Here is a 23,206-nt window from a genome sequence, read left to right on the forward strand (position 1 = left end):
TTTGCTGCTGCTAATTGTACATTTTGTTGTACTTGCTGTTTATAATGTAAAATTTATTGTGTTTGTGCATGTTTATTATCGCCTCGCCGTTACGCGTCCCCACATACATGGCTTCGTGCCACACCCCTTTGCCCCCTTTGCTAACGCCTAACCCTCACTCTTAACCTCTTTAAACATCCCTGTGCATTTATGTTTTACAGCGTCTGCAAAAAATATTATCAAAAGTAATAAATGAATAACAAAATACAAAACAAACGCCATCAATAATTCATGGAAAAAAAATCCAACACAAACAGAAATAACCAAAAATAAAAGCTTGCGGCGCGTCGTTCTTTAAATAATTTATAAATTAATTCTGCAAACAGCATAAGCGAAATTAAAAAATACAACAAAAACATCAGGAATTAATGTAGTGCCTAATGCAATGTGTAATAAAACCGAGTAGACAAGGAGGTGAAGCAGATCATTATATGCCCGCAAACGCAAACGCAGTTACACAGAAAAGTTTGAAATACAAATTTATATTTATTATTGAATAAATAAGCAGAGTAAATATCACATATGCTACCCGTGGCAACAAATTGAATTATTCAGCAAATTAAACAGCAAATACTTGGCGTCGTGTTGTGAATGTTTGGCCATTAAAGTGCACACAACTTAATAAAGGGTTAAGTGGTGAGTAAAATAATGGATATTTTAGTTGAATGATTTTATTAGATATAAGAAATATTGATAATGATATTATATTATACCAACTGTTTTAAGGATTATTGCAACATAACTTTCTTGATATCTGATCAACTGTTAATGAATATGTTAACTGAGAGCTGATTTAAACAAAAACTAGTAATTAAAATACCAATTCTACTTTGCCATAAAACCCACACCCTTCTGAAACCGAGTTTTGCCTTATCAACAGACTTTGCTGATGCAAGGATCTGTCTACCCTCATCCATCAGCAAAAACTCAACCGCAAATGTCACATGCAAATTCTGTTCGCCTTGTAACGGAAGTGCAAGCAAAAAATAGCGAAAGATTTTTATACATAACTTTTTATGCTACTCATTGTTGGGGTTCCAGAAGCCTGCCACAACCGGTGGAACTGAACCCAAGATGGTTCAGTTGCGTGGCGAGGTGGATGTGAATGTGTATGTGCAGTTTTTTTTGTGCATTTGCACCACTTTATTTCAATTTTATTCGCCATTTTCTTCCTTTGCGTTGGACATTTCCTGGGGACGAGACGTCGCCGTGACTTTTGCTCTGCATTTGACTCGACTCCATGCTCTGCGTTTTCCCCCGGTTTTCCTCATTACCCTCTTTACATTTCTAATTACACGCTCATTTTAAACTTGAAACATTTGCAAACGGAAGCTTGGGTCTGGAAGAGCCTGCGATTTTTCAGTAACAATTTTCCATTCCCCACACCATGAGATTGCGAAATTGTTCCTGGGCTCTGGGTCTGGTCTCTGGTCTCTGGTCTCTGGCAGGCCAGATTTTCCATTATAGACTAAACGGCTGACCACAAATGTCTGGCATCGCAAGGGGCTGAAATGGAGACAGGTCTTGCATTGGATATCACTCCGTCGACTTGGGTCCAGTGAACATTCTGTGTCCGTTGTTTTACGTGTCCCTTACTATTATCTTATTATTCTGCTCTACTTTTCTTGTCCTCGAAAAATTACATTAAACATTGACTTGGGGTTGCTAGGACCTTTCCTTTCCCTTTCGCGTTTTCTAATAGAGAGATTGAAAGTAGATTGACTTTAATTTTTTGGCAAAAGTTGTGTAAAAGACAAAAAAAAATGTATTACCCAAATAAAGGACTAAAAATGTTTAAGTTACGCAATTTCAAAAAACCTTTTCCAAATCGATTTTTGCACTTTGTGTATCTTTTTAGGGACTGGAACTTAAAAGAAATCTGAGAAATTTATGCGGAAACCAACCCAGTCTTGCGTCAGGTTCTTTTTTAATTACTAAAGGCGTCCAAGCAAGGACTATGCTAAATTTAAAACAAAGTTGCATGTCCTTTGTGCATGTAAAGCAACATTTGCTGCGCCTGTTAATGTTCAAGAGGATGAGATGGCATTTCCCATTTCTGGACTGCACTTTGTTAGACTCGTGTTTTAATTTCCATATAACGTGCATGCCAGGGATTTATCAATAGGATTTATACCAGCTGTAATTTCTCCTTTCCACCCCGAAGAAAGTTACTAATAATTACAATAATTAGTAACACTAATTTTAAAAGAAAGCGCAGGCCAGCTTTAAACGTTAAAAGGTCATGTTTGCCTTCATATGAATTTTTTTTTAATAAAAATGTTGGCTCTAAAATTTTTAGTTTATACCTTCTAGTTTTCTTAATTACTTTAAGGCACTTTTTTCTCTCGTAAATTGTTCATCCATCTTTAATTCCATATCTGTGTTATAATCCACACATTTCCAGGTCAAGCTATGCGTTTTTTTAGCCCACGGGTTCACTTTAGTTTTCTATTGTTCACATTTCTGTCAGCCAAAAAGACAAGCTGGACAACTGAAACTCAACTCAGCAGACCGAGAGAAAATTCTCCAGGCTCTTTGTGTTTGTACTGTGAGGTTTGTTTGATTTCTATGTGTAAGAAGCAGCAGATGACCTTCTGTTATCATTTGACCTTTTGGGGTAGCTTTAAAAAAAACTGCGGATAATCAAACACTTTTTGAATATTAGACTTTTTTCTTAATTTATTGTTAAGTACAACAAATAGTGCCGAAATTGTATGCATTTTCAATATCGAAGATCATATTAAATTTATTGCAGTATGTTGAAAATCGATTGCAAAAAAAGTGTTGCCAGAATTAAAATATTGCTCATACGCAGCGTGTAACCATTTATTGAAAATGTTAAACTCTTTCCAAGTTACTGCATACCGAATCCGGTCAATGTAGGATGCGATTCAAAGACATTAATCTTAAAGCAGAGAAATCTCAGCGTGGTTCAATTTTGTTCTGTATACCGAGTTTCCAAAGCAGAGCGATTCTCTGGATTATAAAAAATTTGACTCGTATTGTGAATTTTGCTATTGCTAAAATTTGGCTTAAAGACTCCGTGGAAACTGATTAAGAATATGAACATTTTTAAGGTTTAGAAACCTATCACTCTAGTTTAAAAAAAGTTTGCTAAATAAATTCCGTTTAACATTTTACTTCACGAAAAAAGGTCTTAAAAATACAGAACTATTTTTGTGTGGTGCACTTTGGCTCAAACAGAACCAGGTACAATTAAAAACAGCTTTAAGGAAAACAAACTCTGGAGCTGCTATCAACTACAGATTTCGCTGTTGGTATTGCCAATTTAAGCGGGAATTTAATTGGAATTTGCAATGAATATTTGAACAAACGTACACAGACCGGAGTGTGGTAAGCGAGCAGTGGTAATGGGATCGCAACGGGAGGACGGGATAGGCTGCATAAAATGAACACAAGTGTTGAGCAAAGTGAATGCGTAATGCGTTTTTGCACCCAGAACAGGACAGGATGGTCAAAAAACAGAAAAAAAAAGGAAAAACAGTCGGACGCTGTCAGTCATCCCGGTCTGTTATTTTCAATCCCACGGCAACCCGTTGAGTTGTTTCCCATGTAACATGCGGTTTTCCTTTGATATCCTAACAGAAAAAAAATGAACTTGTCAGGAGAAGTTTTGCGGTTCTACAGACATAATATGCTTGTGTGGGGAATGTTAAACTAATATGATGTTTTCTAATTATGCAGCTGTCGCTACAATAAACCAATGATAACAGCTTGTTGTCCCTTTGTTTTAATAAATTATTATTAAATTATATTAATCACCATGAAGATCAATATACGAGTGCAGTTGTATCTTAATTCATTTTCAGTCAAAAGTACCAGAAAATAAATACAATTTTAGGTATTATATATAAGGGTACACAATATCCAACCCTTTTGCTTAAGTAAGTTGTAGAGAAAGTCTTTAATAATGGATTGCTTATAGACATCCTTTAATTCAGGAAGGAACTATTGAAGGCAAGCTCAATAGGCATCGGAAATCGTACACCCCTCCCCGAAAACGAATCTTTTCCCTGCTGTTGACCTGTTTTGGATCGAAAGCCAGTTGCAGTGGGCCTGATTTCTCCCTGCTTTTCCATCGAGCGTGACAACCACGTAGGCCTTCACGCTTCTCCCGCTTCCGCCCTGTGTCACATGTGAAATTGGGCGGCTGACATGTTTGCCGCTGGTTTTTTTCCTTTTCCATTGCTCATGTTAGAGTAGGTAATTTTTTAATGCATTTAAACGGCTGTCAAGTGGCCCACACACGCCACTTCGCTTCTGAAACCTCTCTTTACTGCCCCCTGCCATCCCGATCCCTTCCCTTCCCTTTGTTAGCAGTTTTGCAAAGTGACGCGACGCGCGAGCAGTTGGCCAAAAATATGCAAAAAAGCCCGCGAGCACTTACGACAACCTCCCTCCGAACGGCAGGAGGACTACGAGTATATCAGGTCGCGGGCCTCAACAGCCAAGCGGAATTTAGACATTCAGCCTACAGTTTTGTGTTCGGCTTTCATGCACCGAAAAGTGAAATCAAAATAAAAAAATTATTTCTACAGCGAGTAGGGTAGAGTCGATGGGGAAACGACCATGAGCAATAAAGAGTTGGTTTCTTGATGGCAGGCATGCAGTTTTTCAAACTTTACGAGGCCATGGCTTAAATCTGGTTGGACCCAGGTAAATACAAGCTTTTTTTTAACCAATAAGCTGATTGGCAACATATCGTTTCGGATAATACACATGTTCGCTGGCAGAACATCTAGGATTCGTTGTTAAATCTGGTTTTATTTCCCATTGTTTTGAGCACTCACAATGTTGGCTTGCTTGTCGGAGCAGAGTCAAGTAGAGGACATACAAAATTGAAATAAAGTACAAACATGTTGCCAACTTTTTGCACAGCAGCAGCAACAGCAACAAAAATAACAATAACAATAACAACCACTGTCTGTCATTCAGTCTGTCGGTCTGTGGGATGGTTTAGGCCCATAACAACAGCGGTGGAGGCAGGAAAAAGTTTTAACTGATTACGTTTGCTGTTGATAATGTTGAGTGACATTTGGTTTGCGTATTAACTTAAGTGAGCGACAGCAGCTGTCTCCCCCTTACACTCGACCAACAAATACTATATACGTATGCATGTGGTGGAGTGTTCACCCCTTTGGGGAGCTCGATGCGGATTGCCAGGAGGTTTGTATTTCAATTAAAAATTTAATTTTTTAATGCGACCCGCTGATGTGTAGCTGCATTTCCACTGAATGGCAAGTGCTTTTAGAAATTAATGTTTGCGAAAGAAAACCCGCAGTTATGTGGAGATAAAACCAGTGCGGTTCGACTGGCTTCCTTCTCCATCAACTCTTGTTGGCTGGTCAGGCAACCAACAGAATTCAATTCAGGTAACTCACCATATTTCAACAAGAAAAACACTAAACTGAATGCCTAAGTTTGGGGTGCAAAACTTACCCTTAACCTTAGTCGTGTGTAATTGTATACGTGGGGCCTAGAATCGCTTGGGGTGTATTTTTGTCGCGTTGCCAAATTCAAATATCTTTTAAGTCCTTTTGCCAAGCCAATAAACCAGCACTTAACCGCAATTACCCCCCGTTTTTCGGCAAACAAGAGCGTCGGGCAAAGAGCAGCGTTTTTTATGCCACTCTTGTACTCGCAAACCTCGTCCTTATCCTTTCCCCACCTTCCCCCTTTCCTCTTTCCCCCAAAAAACCCCCTTCGAACCCCCTTCATGTGCACTGCAATCAGTCTTCATTTACACTTTGCACCTGGGGCGCTTGGCTTGCTGTTAGTCTCTCAACTCTCGGCTCCCAGTTCACAGTTCCCCAACACGAAAAGAGGGGGGTGGAGTGTAGATTTCTGAGGGGAAGGGGGTTGGGGTTGGGGTTGGGCTTTAGGTGGGCCGGAGGTAAACCTAAACCGGGGTCCAACAACTTTAAACTCGCATGCAAGCGAAGGCCGAAGGGAGACAGTGAGTGTGAGTTACACGGAAAGAGTTGGAAAACCCGGCCAAAAACGAAAATCTCCGTTCGTTCTGAAAATCTGCTACAAGCTGCCACATGTTTATGGAGAGTATAAGTGGCAGAAACAGGATGGACTGCACACATGCCACTTGCAATTTTGGCTGATGATTAACAGTTTGTGGAGTGATTTTTGATATTATAAGGCTAAAACAAGTTTGGAACACCCGCCCGCTCCGAAAAAGAAAAAATAACTGAAGGGTAACTATGTCGTTCATCAAGAGGGTTTGTTGGATTGCTTCTGGTTTTTATTATAAAACTGTGTACTGTATTTTTTTTTTTATTGTTGTATTTGCCCGTTGTTACAAAGTTGCCCTTTCATGTAACGAACAACAAGCGACTCACGCCGAATACAAGTCCGATGTTTAGGGTTGGGGCAACCATTCTGATAATAGGTGTAGTCGTATTTCCGTTTCCCCATTTCCACCATTTTCACCATTTCCACAAGGCAGCATAGTCGCACTCTGAGTGAGTGAGTTTCATGTTTGGTTTGCCGCTTTTGCATTCGCTCCCTTTGTTGTTGTTGTTGTTGTTTTCGAAGCCATTGTATTCACTTGACTTTTATTTCATCATTACAATTGTTGCTGTGGCATTGTTATTGTTAACATTCAACCCAGACTTTTGCCCCAGACCCTTTTTCCCGCCGACCGGGGGAAACCATTCTCATTTGGTTTGTCTTTCGAGCCCACGTATTCGTGAGGAAAGCGGGGAAAACGAGGAAAATGGGGAAAACGAGGTGGTAAAGGTACATGTTAAGGCGAAAATAACATTGTTAATTTCGTTTGCAATTCTTTGTGGTTTCGAATATGAGCAAAAAGCCATGCATTCCGTTTAGACAGTGGTCAACGATTTTTGCGGTTAGAATTTCTGTGCCAATAAAAAGAAACATCAGTATTCGCTTGAAAGAATAACTAAAAAGCAATATTTCGAGGACATTCTTCCATCGAGGAGAAAAGAGAATTTTATACAAAAAAATAATTGAAAGTCTGTTCGTGACAAACCTTTTGTTTCTTCATTACAATACGTCAAAATTATGGGGTTACACATCCCTTTGCTATCATCCAGTTATCTGGGTTCATCAACAACGTTTTGGCTTCAGAATTCTGGTTCACTATTGGCCAAATGGCAAAGCCACAAGTTAGTTACATCCCCACCCAACTGGAAACCGTGTAGATGTCCTTTAAATATTCATGCAACCACTCCACCTTCATCCCTTTGGCGTTGGCTGTCTGGGATTCGTCTGCTTTTCGTTTGAAGCGTAAATGACCAAAAGGTCATCTGGCCAAAAGCTGCCATAATGTCTGGCCTGCCAAGAAAGCAAATTACGGCATGATTAATTATTGATTTTCGGGTCTGTCTTGAACAGACCAAAGCGACTTCGTTGTTCTGGACAACCTAATTCTATTCGCATGGATTGGGTGCGAAGTTATTGAGTTATCAAGTGTAAATTCGTCGATGTTTCGCCTTTGTAAAGAGTGATTCAAATACCATAGAGAACGTGTTCTTTTTATATTTATATATTCATACATGAGAAGACTTTAATGTCTGCCTCTTAAAGTTTTTGCTTACTTTCCATAACTAAGCTCAAAACTTAAATTTAACTCCCCATAAAGCTTCATTATCTCACACTTTATACTCATATAAATGGTAGGATTATGGCCATTTTGTTTGCTTTGTGGCTAGCCGTTTTGTTAATGTACATCATCATAATTTTAAGAAAAACTTAGGAGGCAAAAATAATACACAAACAAATTTGGAGTCTAGGTACCCTGCTTCTTGAAAAGAAATTAAGTGTTTTAAGTCTGTCTGTCAGAAAGGATAAACAGAAATCTCCCTAAAATATAAAAAAAAAATTTTAAATAACATCTTTCTACTAAAAACTTCTTTACTAGTTTTAAAAACAAAGTTTTTAATGGGGAAAATAATGATTCACCCATTAATGCAAATTGTTCCAGTCTAATAAACTTTGCTTCCTAATCTTTATTTAATTAAGTTTTAGTTTTCATCCTACATGAACTCAATTAAAATGTTTTTTTCTTATGTTTATGTGGCACTCGCCGTCTTAGGCTTTCTAACAAAACTAATTGCAGTAATGTTTAGCTTTTATACGGCAACGCTTTAGAGCTAAATGCCTTTCCGCTTTTCTAATTAAAAGGAAGCCCAGCTACACAAAACACACTCACCGACACAGCTCGAAAGTGTAGTGTTTGTATATTTGCAGGTAAATAGGAAAAGCGAAATAAATTTAATTTAAATTCACATATATACATATATATATATGTATGTATATATGCATATTTCCGGGAACAACAGCTAAATAAGCATATGCCAGACAATTCGGTTCGGGGCATGAGTCAAATCTAGAATGGGAAAACGAGTAGCAGCGACACTACGAAATTTTTAATTACTCGTACTCAACTTTCAAAAACTGAACTGAGGGCTCGACGAGCAGGACGAGAGCTCATTTTGAAAATTTTCATAATTACTCGCCGCCCGACGACGACTTGTTAAGTCAAACAGAGAAAGGGAAAATCGGTGGGAGAGGAAAGGTGGGGTGAAATGGGGGAGGGGTGGGCGGATCCACGGAGAAAGTCAGTTGAGTTTCGTGGACGATTGCGGACGAGGACTCAGTGGCAGGTTAAAAATGGGAGTGGGTGTGGGTTTTTTTTTCAAGAGGATGGGGTCCTGTGATTCAGAGCACTCACATGAACGGCGACCAGGACTAAACGAACTTGTACACAGACCTCTCCCCTCCTCCACACTTACAGCCTCACCCAGGACGAATAAATATACCGGTGTGTGTGTGTATGTGTGTGTGTGTGCTCCGCTTGAGCACCTGCAACCGATGTGGTAGCTAAGTGGGTGGGGCATCCACCCCCCTCATAAAGGTGGTGGGGAAGAAGGGGTTCCGGAGAGGCCGTGCACTTGAAACTAAAGGCTAAGTAGGCGCATTCACACAAACATTCCGGCAGAAATGCAGCGCCACAACAACTCGGTCTATCTACGGGACAGTTGTGTGGGTAAGTGGGTGCATATGTGGCTGTGTGGGTGTGGATCCTCCGAAACTCGCACTCACACACACACACACCCACCCACACACTCGTGCAAAAGTTGAGTATCCTGCTTGATGGGTCCTCTTCTGGCTGGCATTGGGCTGGTTATGTAATTAAATTTATTTAATTTGACTTATTATGCTCCTACATGCAGATACGGGGTGTATATACGTATTACAGAACTAATTGGAAAGGCGAGTAATCTGCTTCCTTTCGCAAGCATTAAATGAAAACCAGCTGATTGTGAACTTTTATTCATTAATACAAAATTAAGAGTGCAAAAATATAAAAGGAAAAGATACTCAAATAATTTCTTGGTTTAATTTTTCAGTGATATAATTTTTTAATCATAAAAAATAGTTTTATAAATGAGAAACCAAATAAAAAAATAAAGTAAATCGTTCACTACACTTTTTAAGTATTATTAAGTAATTTCAGTGGATGCACTTTATTTTGTATAAGTTTTTCTTTAGTACAAAAATTAAAGTACGATTAAGAACCACCATTCTCCTGGCAGAATAAAACCCCAGACTACTTAATTATAGCACGGCATATTTCTGAGTGCATGCATGTATATACCATATATTTTTCTCATCTCAGCAATATCTCTTCGCTTAATATGTGAGAGTGTCCTGGCTTAAGCTCATAAGCCTGACAAACAGTTTCACACAAGGACAAAAAGGCAAAATGAGGGTTTACTGAAATTAATGGAAAGAAAGCCAAGCAAAAGGTGCCCAGCCCATTAGGGCAGACTATCCATAAACAAATTATTAAAATCGTTTTATCTCGAATCTCTCAATTATTACCTTAACTCAAACAATGAAAGGATTGCCCGGCGACTTGATGTGTTAATTGATTAAGTAAATGTTTAATGCTGAGATTTTTCGACTCTTCTTGCTCTCCGCCAAACAATGTAAATGAGGTGAAGCTAAAAGCATGCAAATTGTTTACACGAAAACTCCATTATGTTAACCCAAATTCGGCGGGCGAGAAGAAGTGAAGATAAATGCGGGCTAAGCAGAAGGCCAAAACAATGGAAATCGTTGGCCATGCTAATGGGTTACGACTTAAACCAGAAGTAGTTGCCAACCAATGGCAGACAGAAAGGTAATGAAAACTTTATGTAACATAATTCAACTGCAATAACAAGGAAATCACATTGCCGACTCCTACCTTTTGCTATCATCATAATCGCCGTCATTAGGGTTTTTTAAATCTAATATCTACTGCCGGCGGAGCCCAGACACTCCAACAAACCAGAAACAGAAAGAGAAACACATCCCAGCATACAAGTACATACAGATAAACCAATTGCTTAGGCTTCTGCATGAGTGAAGTGAAATGGGCGTGGAAAAGGAGGTGTGGACTGGTAAATGCAAATCTGAATCCTATACCCAGGGTTTTCTGCTCCGAACAAGAAGAGCCAAACAAGCATAAGAATGAAGTTTGCTCTTACCGAACCGAAAGATACCCTGTTTAGATAAGCTCATCTGACTTAGCCGGGCCTAATATACCTTCTTTAAAGTTCACAGCGGTGGCTTAGAAAAACAGCAAGCTGAGGCAGGAAACTCAGCAAGTCAGGAAGTCTGTCGACGTGAACGTCGTCATCGTCATCGTCATCATCAACCTCATCCCCCGCCAGTAGACGTCCTTATAGCCAGCCGTTGTGGCCCCCTTTGTTTTTGCTACAATGTCCCGGACTATTTTGGTTGAATGGTTAGAAAAGTTGCAGACAACACAAACATAGCCGGGCCAACAGAAAGAGCGAGAACGAGAGGGACCGACCGAAAGCGAAAGAAGTTAGCTGGAAAGCTCATTGTTTTTTGGTCGAGGACAAAAAGGAGCAGCTCAACACACAGTGGCCCACGTGTGTGTTGTCCTGCTGTTTGGGGCCCAGGAACAGCAATAACGAGCAGAAAATTAGCAAGAAAATAAAATCGATATTTACTTGGAGTGCGTTTAGGTCCCTCATTAAAGATTTACCAGACGCATTTAAGCAACAGGAGTTGGGAAAGACACTTTTTCAACGTCACACCTTCTCGATGTGGCTTAATGATATTACAATTTAAAGTCATAACAATTTAAAGAATAAATAAAAAACTTTAAATATGCAGGCAAAAATGTAAACCTAACTACTATATCCTACTCATATTTCCTGTACCTTTTTCGTTAGCTAAGAAATAATTTAATATTTTACATCTTCAAATATTTTGTGTAACTAAAACCAACTCGCTCGTTAGACATGTAAGCTTGTAAATTCCATGTTAACAAGTAAGTTCCCTGCACAAAACTGGTTAGCTACATTAAAGAAAGTTTGCCAAATTGCCCTTTATTTATTTAAAAATTGCTTGTACATTGTTTTTCAATTCCAGCTTGGAATTTCCAAGTCATTTGGACCCTCGCAATTGCTGCCTTCCATTTCCATTAGCTTCCGTTGCGGAAGCGGAAATGCCACACAGTTGCGCAGTCAAACTTACTGAGAGTCTAACTAAAAATCAAAGGGCGACTTCCTCAACTAGTCGAGTGGAGCGAGTTTCATATTTGTGCATATATGGAAAACAATTGAAAACAAAAATACAACTTTGTTTGGCACTACTGAACAATAGTGAAGGGATTCGATTTTAGAAAGGCTTGGGTTTAACAGAGTTCGTTTAATAAAAACCAAAAATAAAATAGTAAACATTTACATCTTTTAAAATAAAGATAAATATTATACCTCAAAATAATATGCTTCTCTTTGTTTTACAGATTTGGCAGCAATTTAACTCAAAACAAAAACCAAAGTGTGATATTACAGACGCGAAACTAACTAATCGGTAAAAACAGAGAAGAAATTCTGTATAGAAAAATCAGAAGAAATAACGATCATGTTGGCCTTCCACAACGAACACATTGCTAGTAAGTAAATAAAAAATAAGAATAAATTTAAAATATACCTTACAGCATGGGTGATTATATTATGGTTTAAAAAATTCGTTTTCCTTGAGAAATCTCAGCAGACAAGCTTCATTTAAATAAATATTCCATTTAGTTAGACATGAGAGATGTACGCATGTAAACAATGCAGGAGAACCCAAATTCTATCCGCAAAATCAATTTGCATTTGCAAATTCTGGTGAGAGGGCATTAATTGCTACAATGCGGACTCTGAGCCCAAGAAATAGTCGGTGGCGGGGGACTTAACTACTTGTGAGCCTCAAAATAATCAATTATTAAGCGAGCTCCATTTAACATTTAAAGGTTGCCCACTTACCTCCGGCAGGCATAGACTGGCAAAAACCCATTAAGTATAACAATTTCCTGTGTGATGGAAATGGAAGGCAGCGAAGAATAACAGCAACTCGAAGCTGCACTTAAGATGTTTCAACGAAGGCTCCTTTCGCTCCTTGGATCCTTGGCTCCTTTGTGTTTTCGGAGTGGTGAGACAGTTAAATCGGCCTGTTACATCGGCCCGGCTCTCAATAAACAATAAAAGCACAGCCACGGCTGGCGTTCAACATCTGAAGCCTTCGGCATTATATTTAGGTTTAAGCACATAATAACTTAATACCATAAAAAGAAACCCAAAAGAACACAGCCAACTGGCTTCCCCTTGATAAACTGCAATCAATTATTTACCTAGCTGCCTGTGCCATATTAGAAAATTTAAGCGCTGCCTTGTTTGGCTCCTTTCTGGTGAAAAGCTGTGTTTTATTCAGTGGCGGCTAATAAGACTGCAATTTGGCTACGAACAGACACGCAACTGTACTTTCTAGATTTTTGGAACAAATTACGACCACAATTCGGTACTTGAATAGAATTAACTTCTTGTTTAGCACCAATCAGTATTTCCATATTTGTGATATACATTTTTTCTTCACTTGTAACCTATCTTGCATCCAAAAATTGTGTCATGCTGTCAGCTTTAATGAATAAGGATTCTTTGATCCACAAACAAATTTAATTAAAATAAAATAATCCACAAACTAAATAAAATCTAAACTAATTACACTGTGCAGTCGTTTGTCGGTCTTTTTTCTCTTATTAAAATGTGCTTTCTTTATTGCCTGAATGAACCACAAACATAAATTCGACCTCGCCAAGAACCACTAATAAATGGTATGGGCCAACTACCGCCGCCTCCACCGACTGCGGTCAGTGGGTTGGCAAAAATGATTCATTAGCATTCAGCTTGAAAGTTGATTTGCCGCAAAAGAGATACCAGACCGCACTTTCCTCTTGAAAGTGAAAAGTTTTAAAAGCCTAAGGCAACTTATAATATTGCTTCGGAGGCACATTACGAAGCCCCACGAGCAACATTTTGCCAGGAAAGCGGTTAATGTGGGTTAATAAATTTAGGGAGTTTAAGGGAAGAGCAGAGTTTGCGATTTGTTTAGTTATATGTGGAGGCAGCAATTAATGTAATTGAGTTCTAAAGTTTTTAATTAATTCAGTCTCTTGATTTGCTTTTCTTTTTGCTGCTTTTAAATACCAAATGGTAAATATACTTTTAGAAACAAAATGTTTTTAAGTAAGATTTATGTTTCCAGCAAAGGAAAGCAATACATATTGTAACTAATTTCAGCTCTGCTTTCTTGTGTACATTTTTTAATTGAACAAAAAATATTTCAACATTTTGATCTCCTTTGCACGCATTACTATTTTTATGCACGCAACTGTACAGACGTATGAGAGTGATTTTTAATTAATAAACTCATTAGGCAAAGGTCTGGTCAACGTTTTTGCCACTACACCATGTGAATTGCTCATTTTAATTACTGGCAGCTGTTATATACCCCACAGCTCTTTCTGGGCTTTCTTTCCTCTCGCCCGCTTCGTCCTTTGGGGGCTGCACATAATTTCCTGGCATTTCAACAATGTGCCGACAATTTTTATGTTGTTAGACGGCGCTGACGTCGACAGTTGGCAGGTTGTTCAGTTGTTCGGTTGTTGCTCTTGCACTTGTCCCTGCAGTTGTTGTAGCGCTGGTCGCTTGTCGTTCAACTTTTGACGAGTTGCATGCTGTGGCCTTTTGAGCTCAACCAGACAAAAGGCCACGGAAAACGAACGGAGAGATGGGGGGTAAAAGGACTCAACTCCCGGCCTAAACGTGCGCGCGTTTTGGGCTAAAAGTTAAATATAATTGTTGCTGTTGCAGTGGTTGGCAAAAAGGAAGGGGAAAGAGGAGCAGGAGGTAGCGAAAACAGACAGTCGATGGGGGGAACCAGGAACTCTGGGTATGACCACATGTCAGGGTTGCCTTCGTGCCGCTGGAATATGTGTTGCTAAATCGGTTTAGCCTGACACGAGCCTGTCGCCGGCCAGGTGAAATGCCGGGGCGGCAGTTGAGCAGTTAATGAGGAGCAGAGACAGGATCCCCTTGCCACCATACTGACAGCAAAAACAACATACAACAACAACCAGCAACAACAACATAGAACAACACCTAGTGGGCCACCACAAGCAAACAATGGGAAAGCGAGCGGCGGGGAAAATTACACGGATTTATGAAAATGGCCACAAAACTGTGCTAAACACGTTGACGCTTTGCACACGCAAACCGACATATATGTGCGGTCGTGGTTAACAGTCCTTACAATCCCCCTTCATTCCCCAGGACATTCCACGGGGCCGAGCTTTAATTGTGTAATAGAACGAACATGGTATTCGCGGAAAACAAATAGATTAACATTATCTACGAGATGGGTATTTTCAAAAACACATTCCTTCGCCTCGACTGAACAACGTGTTCATACAAGTATTTCTCAACTTACACCCTACCATTATTGATTAATAATTTAATGATTGTCATTGCAGGTTGCGCTTTTCTGACTTATTTCAGTCCGGAGAGCTCTGCCACGCCCGCAACCTCGCCCACATCTGCGGCACAGGCTTCGCTGCACAATGACAAGCAGTCAATAGCAGGGGTAAGTGCCACGGGGGCAATGTCCTCGATTCGATCAATTAAGTAGCTAGACATATAATTTTCTTACAAGTGCACATTGTCTGAGTGTTGTTTTTTATAATTTGTTGTGGTATCTGTCACTGCTCCCACCCAAAAAACTAAAATACTTACGGAAATAAGAATATATTTAAAGCAATTTAAAATCCCCGTTTTTGGATTGATGTTGTCTGACAAAAAATTCGATTCTGCATGCCCCACTGAAATTTGTGCAAATCCCCTTTGATTGCTTTCGATTTCGATGGTTGTGAATTTGCTGGCACTGTGCTAAATTATTTCAGCAAAAACTCTGCCAATCCCTAAATGCATTGGTTTGGGCAATTTTATGACAGGCTGGCAAAAGTGGGCTTTGCTAACTGCAAGCATAATGTTTTAAAATTGATGGCAATTTTCACTGTCAGAAATATGGATTTATTTTGTTTTGCTCTTGATTTATGTGTGTTAATGTTTACCCTAATTGAGTTTTAGTTTAAAACGCCGGACATGTGTAACCATGTAAATGCATTTAGGGAACACATGTTTCAGCTTGTTGATTATCCCTTACCTGCAGGCTATTGTGTGGCTGAAAAAGTAATTAAAATTTTTGAAACAATTTGAATAGAAGACCGACAAAAAACAAAACAAATTCTTTGTTGCTTTAGATTGCAGGCAAATAGTCCTGGCCCAACTACTATATATTTCAATTATTGGAAAAAACAACAAATCTTGATTGGGTGCCCGCCTCTGATTGTTCCTGGTCCAAAACTCATAACTGAAATTTAATTTTGCTTAGGACGACAAAAAGAGTCTTCAAAAGGAAATCAAACTAAACACAAGTCGGCAAGAAACAGTTTATTGAATATGCAAAATGTTGTGAACTGCAGCCGAGTTGTGCAAACTGGGAGACAAACCCTCGACCGCCCATTTCGAGATGCTCGGCGAAGGATGGAAAAGGGCTGGTCCATTCAATCCCATCCTATCTGCTCCTTCAGCCTTTTGTTTTCATATTTTCTTTGTTTACCCTGACAAACACTGAGAGGGAAATTTGTGGCTGTTTTTGTGTGGAAATTTATTACATTTTCTTAGTCTAGGCCCGACGACCTGCGAGGAGTGCGGGCAAGAGTTTATCTTTCTTCTCCGGCTGCTTCTTTCAGAACTTTCAGCCTCGTCTCTTTTTCTATTCTCGAGAACTTGCCAATGCCACTGGGTGTGGCAAGAAGCCGACTGTTGCTGCTGCATGTGTGCTACTTATTAAAACTTGAGGGCGAGTCGGAAGAATTCCACCTTTGTTCTCCTCAGCCTCCTCAGCTGCATTGTTTTGCTGCTGGAGACGGAAGGAGGAAGCCACTCTTCCTGTTGCATAATCAAGAGTTGTTTTATTAAATCGAGAATCGAGAAGGGTTGCGCACCGGGTTCATTCCTTGAGCAATACCCTCCTGATCTTTTAATTAACGTATCGAGTGCTTTGATAAGTGAAGGATCCTTCAACTGGAGACTTCGAGACCACTTCAGCAGGGGCAAGTTGCACACAGAAAGTGCAGTAATCATCCGGAGGACGATATAACTTCCGGCTTCCTCTTTGTGCCTCAGTTTGGCAGCCAGTTTTTTGCGCAAACGAAATACGGCTTTTTGCGAAGAGGAAACAGTTTAGCATAAAAATAAAAAGTCAAGCTGTGGCCCTACAAGGCGGCGGTCATGAAAAAAGCCTGAAACACCGCTCAACTTTTCATGGCAACTGGCAGTTTAGCTTTATCTGAATCTTATGCGCTGCTTTGTCGTATTCAAATTTCCCAAAACGAGGCAAAAGAAGGCGGTGCCCAGGAATTGGGTGGGAAAAGTCATAATTTTCTTTTTTCGAAAAATGAAAAATATCTGCTGCCAAGTAGATAGAGCAAGAAGCAAATACGGAAAGTGGGCAGAAACTTTGCACATATGCCAGCGAATGGCAGTCGCTGATAATTCAAAAGCCTTACAACGGAAGTCAAAGAAATCTAAGGCCGAAAGGGTCAAGACTCCCGGAATGACTTTAAACGACGGTTAGCTTCTAAAATTTTCAACTAAAGAGGTTTTAGCGTAACTTAAAAACACGAATAACGAATTCAAGAGATATTTTATTATTAGAATAACGTTTTAAACATTCAAATTTGCTTACTAAGTTTAAAAGATTGTTAGTTATATTTTATTATGCCGCCAAACACACCTAAAAAACAGGAAATAAAGTGAGCTGTGCGAGGCAAAGAATTAGCTGAGTTAACCTGAAAAATTCCGAAATCAGGACTAAAAGGGATTTAACCACAGCCTGCAATTAATCACGCTCGCCCCTGATGTAGCACAATTCATGAATGAATGGATTTTGTGGTTAGTTGTGGACATCCCAAATTAATGAAGGGCAAATACTCTTACCTGGGATTTGGTTGTTTGGTTATTTTTGGTATAAAAGAAAATAACTACAAGTTTTTCAGCTTAATAAGTTATGGATGACTATATATTTTATTTATTTGAAAAACTTTTTTGGCCAGTGGTGCATGTTTTGTTTGATCTTATCGACAATATTTATTTTTCTTATTTTAAAATTTTAAAGTTCACTGCCTAATTCCGTGTTGACTTTAGGTGTAGGGTATTTACCTGTATGATGAAAAATCCTTTGATTTTTTAGCACACCTTTCGGAAGCCTCTCCCATTTTCATTATTCACCTAAACTTTGTTTCGGCAGGGAAAAAAGCAAAAATTTGTGTTGTTATTCCAGACGAGAGCTGGCCATGCCATAGCAGGCCTCTAGCGAACCGAACCGCAACTAACTGAGCCAAAAGCCAAAGGCAAAGCCAAGCCAGAGCCAGAGCCATTCCTATTGGGCCCGAAGCCGCTTTGGTGCTGGACGCTTCAGTTTGGCAATTTATCTGGCCCCATCTGCATTTGTTGACTTTGCGCCAGCGATTGGGCCGCAGTGTACACTATTGTCCCGCTTTGCATAAGAGCTAACGAACTAGATTTTTTCCGCATTCTTTCCTTGGTCTCCGGGATCCGTTCGGCCGGAGTGCCAGAGTGCCGGAGTGCTGGAATAGGAGCCCTGAGCTTGGCGTTCGCTTCATTGGCATATCAATCAACGGCCAAAAGCGGGAAACGAATTCACTTACTCACACCACTGGCTGGCGATGGATGGTCTATATCGCTGGACGATTGCGGGGGCGATGGCAAAAGGGGAGCGGCATGTTGGGCCGCTCAGGATTTTTTCCCGACTCGGCCGGATGCCATTTTAATTAAGTGTTGGCGGATGCCAGTTTCCAGAAAAAACAAGAACGACGACGGCCACTCTGCTGCTGCTGCTGCTGCTGCGATGGCCAACGGCCCGTGAGAGCAAGTGAGAAAGTGGCATCGCCCCGTGTTTTCTGGCCAAGAGGAATTTGAGATAAGAAAAAATATATATTCGCCACATAGTATGTTGAATCGGACAGGAGATTTCTGTTGGCTGTTTGGCTCTCACTTGCGGCTGACAGTTTTATTATTATTTTTGCAAATCAGTTAATTAATTAAGATGGCCAGCTGAGCCAAGAATTTAAGACACTTGTCAGTGTGAATCGTGAAGTCGAAGGGAAGAGTATTTAGGTCCCTGTTTGATTGTTATTTCATATAGGATTTACTATGATTATATATCTATATTATTCTTTCATCTGATTTAGGTAAAAATTAATTTATATCTTATACATTTTTGGTACAAAAGGACACAAAATGTATATTTTGATATGAATTCATACAAATTCGCCCTTGAAAGTTTTTTTTCCCAACTGAGATAAAGACTTTGATTAATGTTAGAACACCATCCTATGACTATATTTTCCTGTGGCCATAAAAACTGTCTGAGGCAAAGAAGGAACAATTTTCAACTTTATAAAGCCCATGAAATATTGTCGACACCGACTACAAAGAGAATATTTTATGCATGCGCATGTGTAAAAATATATTTTATTAGAAAACTGGTAGCTCCTCAACTCGAAAATGTTCTGTCACAACGGATGAAGAGGGAACGCTTGAACATTTTTTTGCATTTCAAAGCCAAATGCGCGACATTTTTATTGTAGAAAAGAGGAGCTTGACATATTCCAACACCGTAATAAAAATGTCGATTTACATTCGTGGCGTATATCTGCCGAGGCGTCTTTGTGCCAGTTATGCTACCTCGTCACGTTATTCAATCACCTACAATCGAAATAAATCCCCAACTGTGACAGATTGGTTTTTTGTGACATTTAAGTATAATTTAAGCTTATTAAAGTATATTTTTTTTTGAGTTCACAACTTAGGAGTTAGGACTTTGAAATCCTTTTTTTTTTAAATTTGTAGTCCTGATCAAAACTGTTATTAGGTCTATGAGTTGATTATGATTGTATTATTTATATTTAATAGCTTTAGTACAATTTATTTTAATAAGCATGCTTTTTCTAGTCGTACTCTAAGCACATTTGTAATTTTTCTCTTTACAAGTACACATTTTTAAGCATATCATAAAATAATAAAGTAAGGTAAGTAATATATTATTAAGTGTGTCGGAATGTTCCTTTTTGAATGTCTAAGTCCTTAATTAAGTCAAAAAGTGGATATGTTTTTCTGTTCTAAGCTGGGAAAAGCAAGACAAAGAAAGACACAAATCATAATATATGGATATGAATACAATTTGTTGGGGGAACGCAAAAAAGCTATAAGTTATAAGAATCAATGTTGTTATTGACTCCAATATATTGATGTTGTTCTATAATTGATGTTGTTGTTGTTGATGTTGTTTCTACTACTCTACTGCTATTACTACATACTCATAAGCCTCTCTTATATCGCAATAACACTATCTGTTATCATGATTTTCGTTTAATTCATAACTATAACCCTTTATCGATGTATCGATGTTGTGCTCCCTGCTCATTGATGTTGTTGTTTTGACAGTAAATATGCATACATAACTCCTTATTATTTTGTGTGTGGCAGCATCTGTTGTGTTCTTTCTTGAATCTCTCATCAATTCTCTTGCAGGTTGCCTATCCATGTGGCGCCCTAAACGTGCGCCGATTGCGCTGGCAGCAAAGTCCGCAATCCTTTGGATATCCTTACCCACGGCTGCAGATGCAAAACCGCCGCCAACCACTTCAAAATCAACCATCGAGTTCGGCCCGCCTCTGTTTGAGCAGACGGCACAATTTGCGCGAATTCTGCAAAACTCAGGCAATTTGCTAACAGCAATTGCATTCCGCTGCCAGCGATGCAAGTGCCACTTCAGCAACAACATCATCAACAACATCATTAAGAAACCCAACATCAAGCAGTCCAGGAACAATATCACCCCCGACAGGTCAACTCCTGCAAATGCACAAGCTGCAGCAAATTAGTCACACGAAATTGGTAGGTGACTCACAGTCTAAGCCAAACCCTTTAATCAGCCAGAGTTGTTAAACCTAAATACTTATTCAGAAAGAGTAGTTATACTTGAACAGGGAACAAAAAATTACTAAAATTGAACTAAAATATTTTGAATTTATATCAGCATCATATAGGTCCTTATTGTTCTTATTTTCTCATTTACGGATTTATTCTTTAAATTTCGGAAATTAGTGCGATACTTAAGTTAGAATTTATTCGCATTAAGGCGGGATCAAAAATTAAATATTTATATATTTGTTCTGTGGTTGCGGGGTAATTACGAAACTTTATAATAAAAGCTGTGACTTAGGACTGTTATTAAAGGTTTTTTTTAGTAAGACATTAAATTGTATCTTAACCATTTTCTAGAGTATATAAACCTTAAACTGGTGACCAAAATCAATGAATATTATAAATAGCAGCATAAGCAAAGGAATTTGGCAAACATTTTGACATTTCTATCAGTGTTCTGGGAAATGATATGTACAAGGCTTCTTAGCCTAAACTCTCGATAATAACACAGCAATGTCGGCTGGCATTTCCGCTCCCATTTTCGGGTCTCAACATATTTGCTCTGCGATGTGTGCGGCAAACATTTAATGCCTTAATACAACGTGCCACAACTGACTGGGGGGCGTTCCATCTTCATCGTCGCTTCCCCTGTTTGTTTGAAGTGGGTGTTTAGGTGTGTGCCGTTCTCGTCATCATTTCCATCAGGCTGGATAGCTTTTCAAATTCCAAATTTATGCAAATTTTGTCTGAGCCGCGACGGGAGACGAGCACACGGCATTTTGCTCATGAATATTTGTGCCAGCCGAAAGCCCGTAAAGCGGGCCGCACACATATTCAGCCGCCACCCACTCCGATTCCGAATCGAGTATACTATATACACATGTGAAATTGCGCTTTTCTCTCATTCGTTTCGGTTTTCCCTCTATTTCTGGATCTGACTGTGGATGTGGATAGAGGGGGAGATTGGGGGAATGGGGGGTGTGGATGCACCTTTCCACCAAACAACTCACGGATAGCATGTGCGCGAGGCATACGTCGCCCTTTTTGTATTGCCATCAATCATCAATCAATTTTTTCAGCAGATGTGCGACTCGCTGCCGTCGCTCCAGCATACTTATAGACCCATCGCATTCGAGCCAGAAATATTGGAGGGCGCACTCACCTAGGCGGGCCTTTTGCCTTCAGTCTGGCCATGCCAATTTAGCAAACTGTTCGAAAATCCCATACCATCCCGTACCATCGCATCGCATCCGTGAATCCCTGTGCTCCTCCGGCTCCAGACCCGGTGGACGCATAATTCCGGTTGCTCACTCGCGTTTAAATGTACATCACGTAAATTCCAAGCAAGATGTTGTTGCCAACAGGACGGGGCTCCTCTGCCCTCCGCCGCCCAATCTCAATCGTGGTGCATGTGGCGCTGGGGCACGGAACTGCCCCTCAGAAGCAGTGGACATGACCAGCTCCATTCCGCTTAAGAACTTAAAGTTTGGCCGACCATCTCTGGCTTTTTTCTACCCACTTAATTATGAAATCGAAATGTATATTCTTGAATTAAATTTCCCTGAAATTTATTCATTTAAATTGGAAGCATTTCTAACCAAATAATATTCTGATAAAATATAACGAAAATCGGTGAAAATATTGAAAAATAATAGGAAAATCATTTCTTCGATGATGTTAAGCCTTTATGCATTTTGCTCGACATTTGTGATAGCTGCAAGCTTCCTTCCGATTTTTTTTATTAAATTTATTTGGTTAAAAAAATAGTTACCAATTAGTTAGTTTAAGTGCGATACAGCCATATATATAAAGAACAAGTTAACCCCTGCAAGATTTGATTTACGAGCATACCATTTTGCGAACTTTGCTAACAAGGGTAAACTTGGTTTCGGTATGAGAATGCTTAAAATGTTTTTCCTTTTATCTCCCGGGCTTGCCTGCTAGCTTATCAAAAATATGTAAATTATATATATCCATTTCCACTTATTCTGAGATAGCGAGCACGAAAAATAACACATTAAAGCCCTGTCGAATTTACTGCTGTCTTAAAAACATTAGGTTCAAACAATTCCCACATCATCAACAATTGACAGCACTTGCGGCATATTTCTGGCATTCGAAGAACAGATCCAGAGGTGAACAAATGGCAAATATGCATAACGGGCCAAACCGAAAAGTATTTCTGCCTTTTCCCAACCCAGTTCGGGTATCCACTTCCCAAGACGAAAACAAAGCCCAAACCTAAAAAGGGAAGCATACTATATATGTAGAAAAATGAGTAAGGTAGGATTTCTGGCACAAGGCCAACTTAAGGCAACCACACACGCTCCCAAACAACCAGACAAACACGTCACGAACCAGGCTGGGAATAAATACAGGCTGAGGGGCTAAGGAATTCCTAAGTATTTTGTATTGTTTTCAATTGTTTGTTGGCAGCCGAGCATTAATATGATATTGATGAGAATGTACACGGAATCCTTAACGTTGCTTTGCAAGCACAGGGTTAGACCTTTGGCGACCGTTGGGACTTTAGGGTTCTTTCCTGGGACAACTGTATCTCTTTGTTGAATAAAATTTAATAAGAGTCAGACTTGCATATTTCTTCTGAACATTATTTCAACAACACAGAAAATCATTTATAGATTCGAAAATATATCAAAAATATCAACACTTCTTTTCAGCATATTATTATTAGTGGTTCAAAATAATTTTCTAGCATTAAACTTTTTGAATTGATATCAGAAGTGTGAATT

At 39.4% G+C, this 23,206-nt stretch overlaps 1 protein-coding gene across 1 annotated transcript; it reads left to right on the forward strand.

Annotated features, from left to right (window-relative positions):
* The first annotated feature begins 336 nt into the window (after positions 1-336).
* Positions 337-20,417, forward strand: LOC108086890. The gene is made up of 4 exons (XM_017183951.2): positions 337-675; positions 11,867-12,016; positions 14,915-15,024; positions 20,058-20,417. The coding sequence occupies exons 2-4, from the start codon at positions 11,986-11,988 to the stop codon at positions 20,256-20,258; spliced, it is 342 nt and encodes a 113-aa protein (XP_017039440.1). The 5' UTR covers positions 337-675; positions 11,867-11,985; the 3' UTR covers positions 20,259-20,417.
* Positions 20,418-23,206: the final 2,789 nt, after the last annotated feature.

The sequence above is a fragment of the Drosophila ficusphila genome, unplaced genomic scaffold (assembly GCF_018152265.1).
Source record: "Drosophila ficusphila isolate 14025-0441.05 unplaced genomic scaffold, ASM1815226v1 contig_286, whole genome shotgun sequence".
In the NCBI taxonomy this organism is placed as follows: domain Eukaryota; kingdom Metazoa; phylum Arthropoda; class Insecta; order Diptera; family Drosophilidae; genus Drosophila; species Drosophila ficusphila.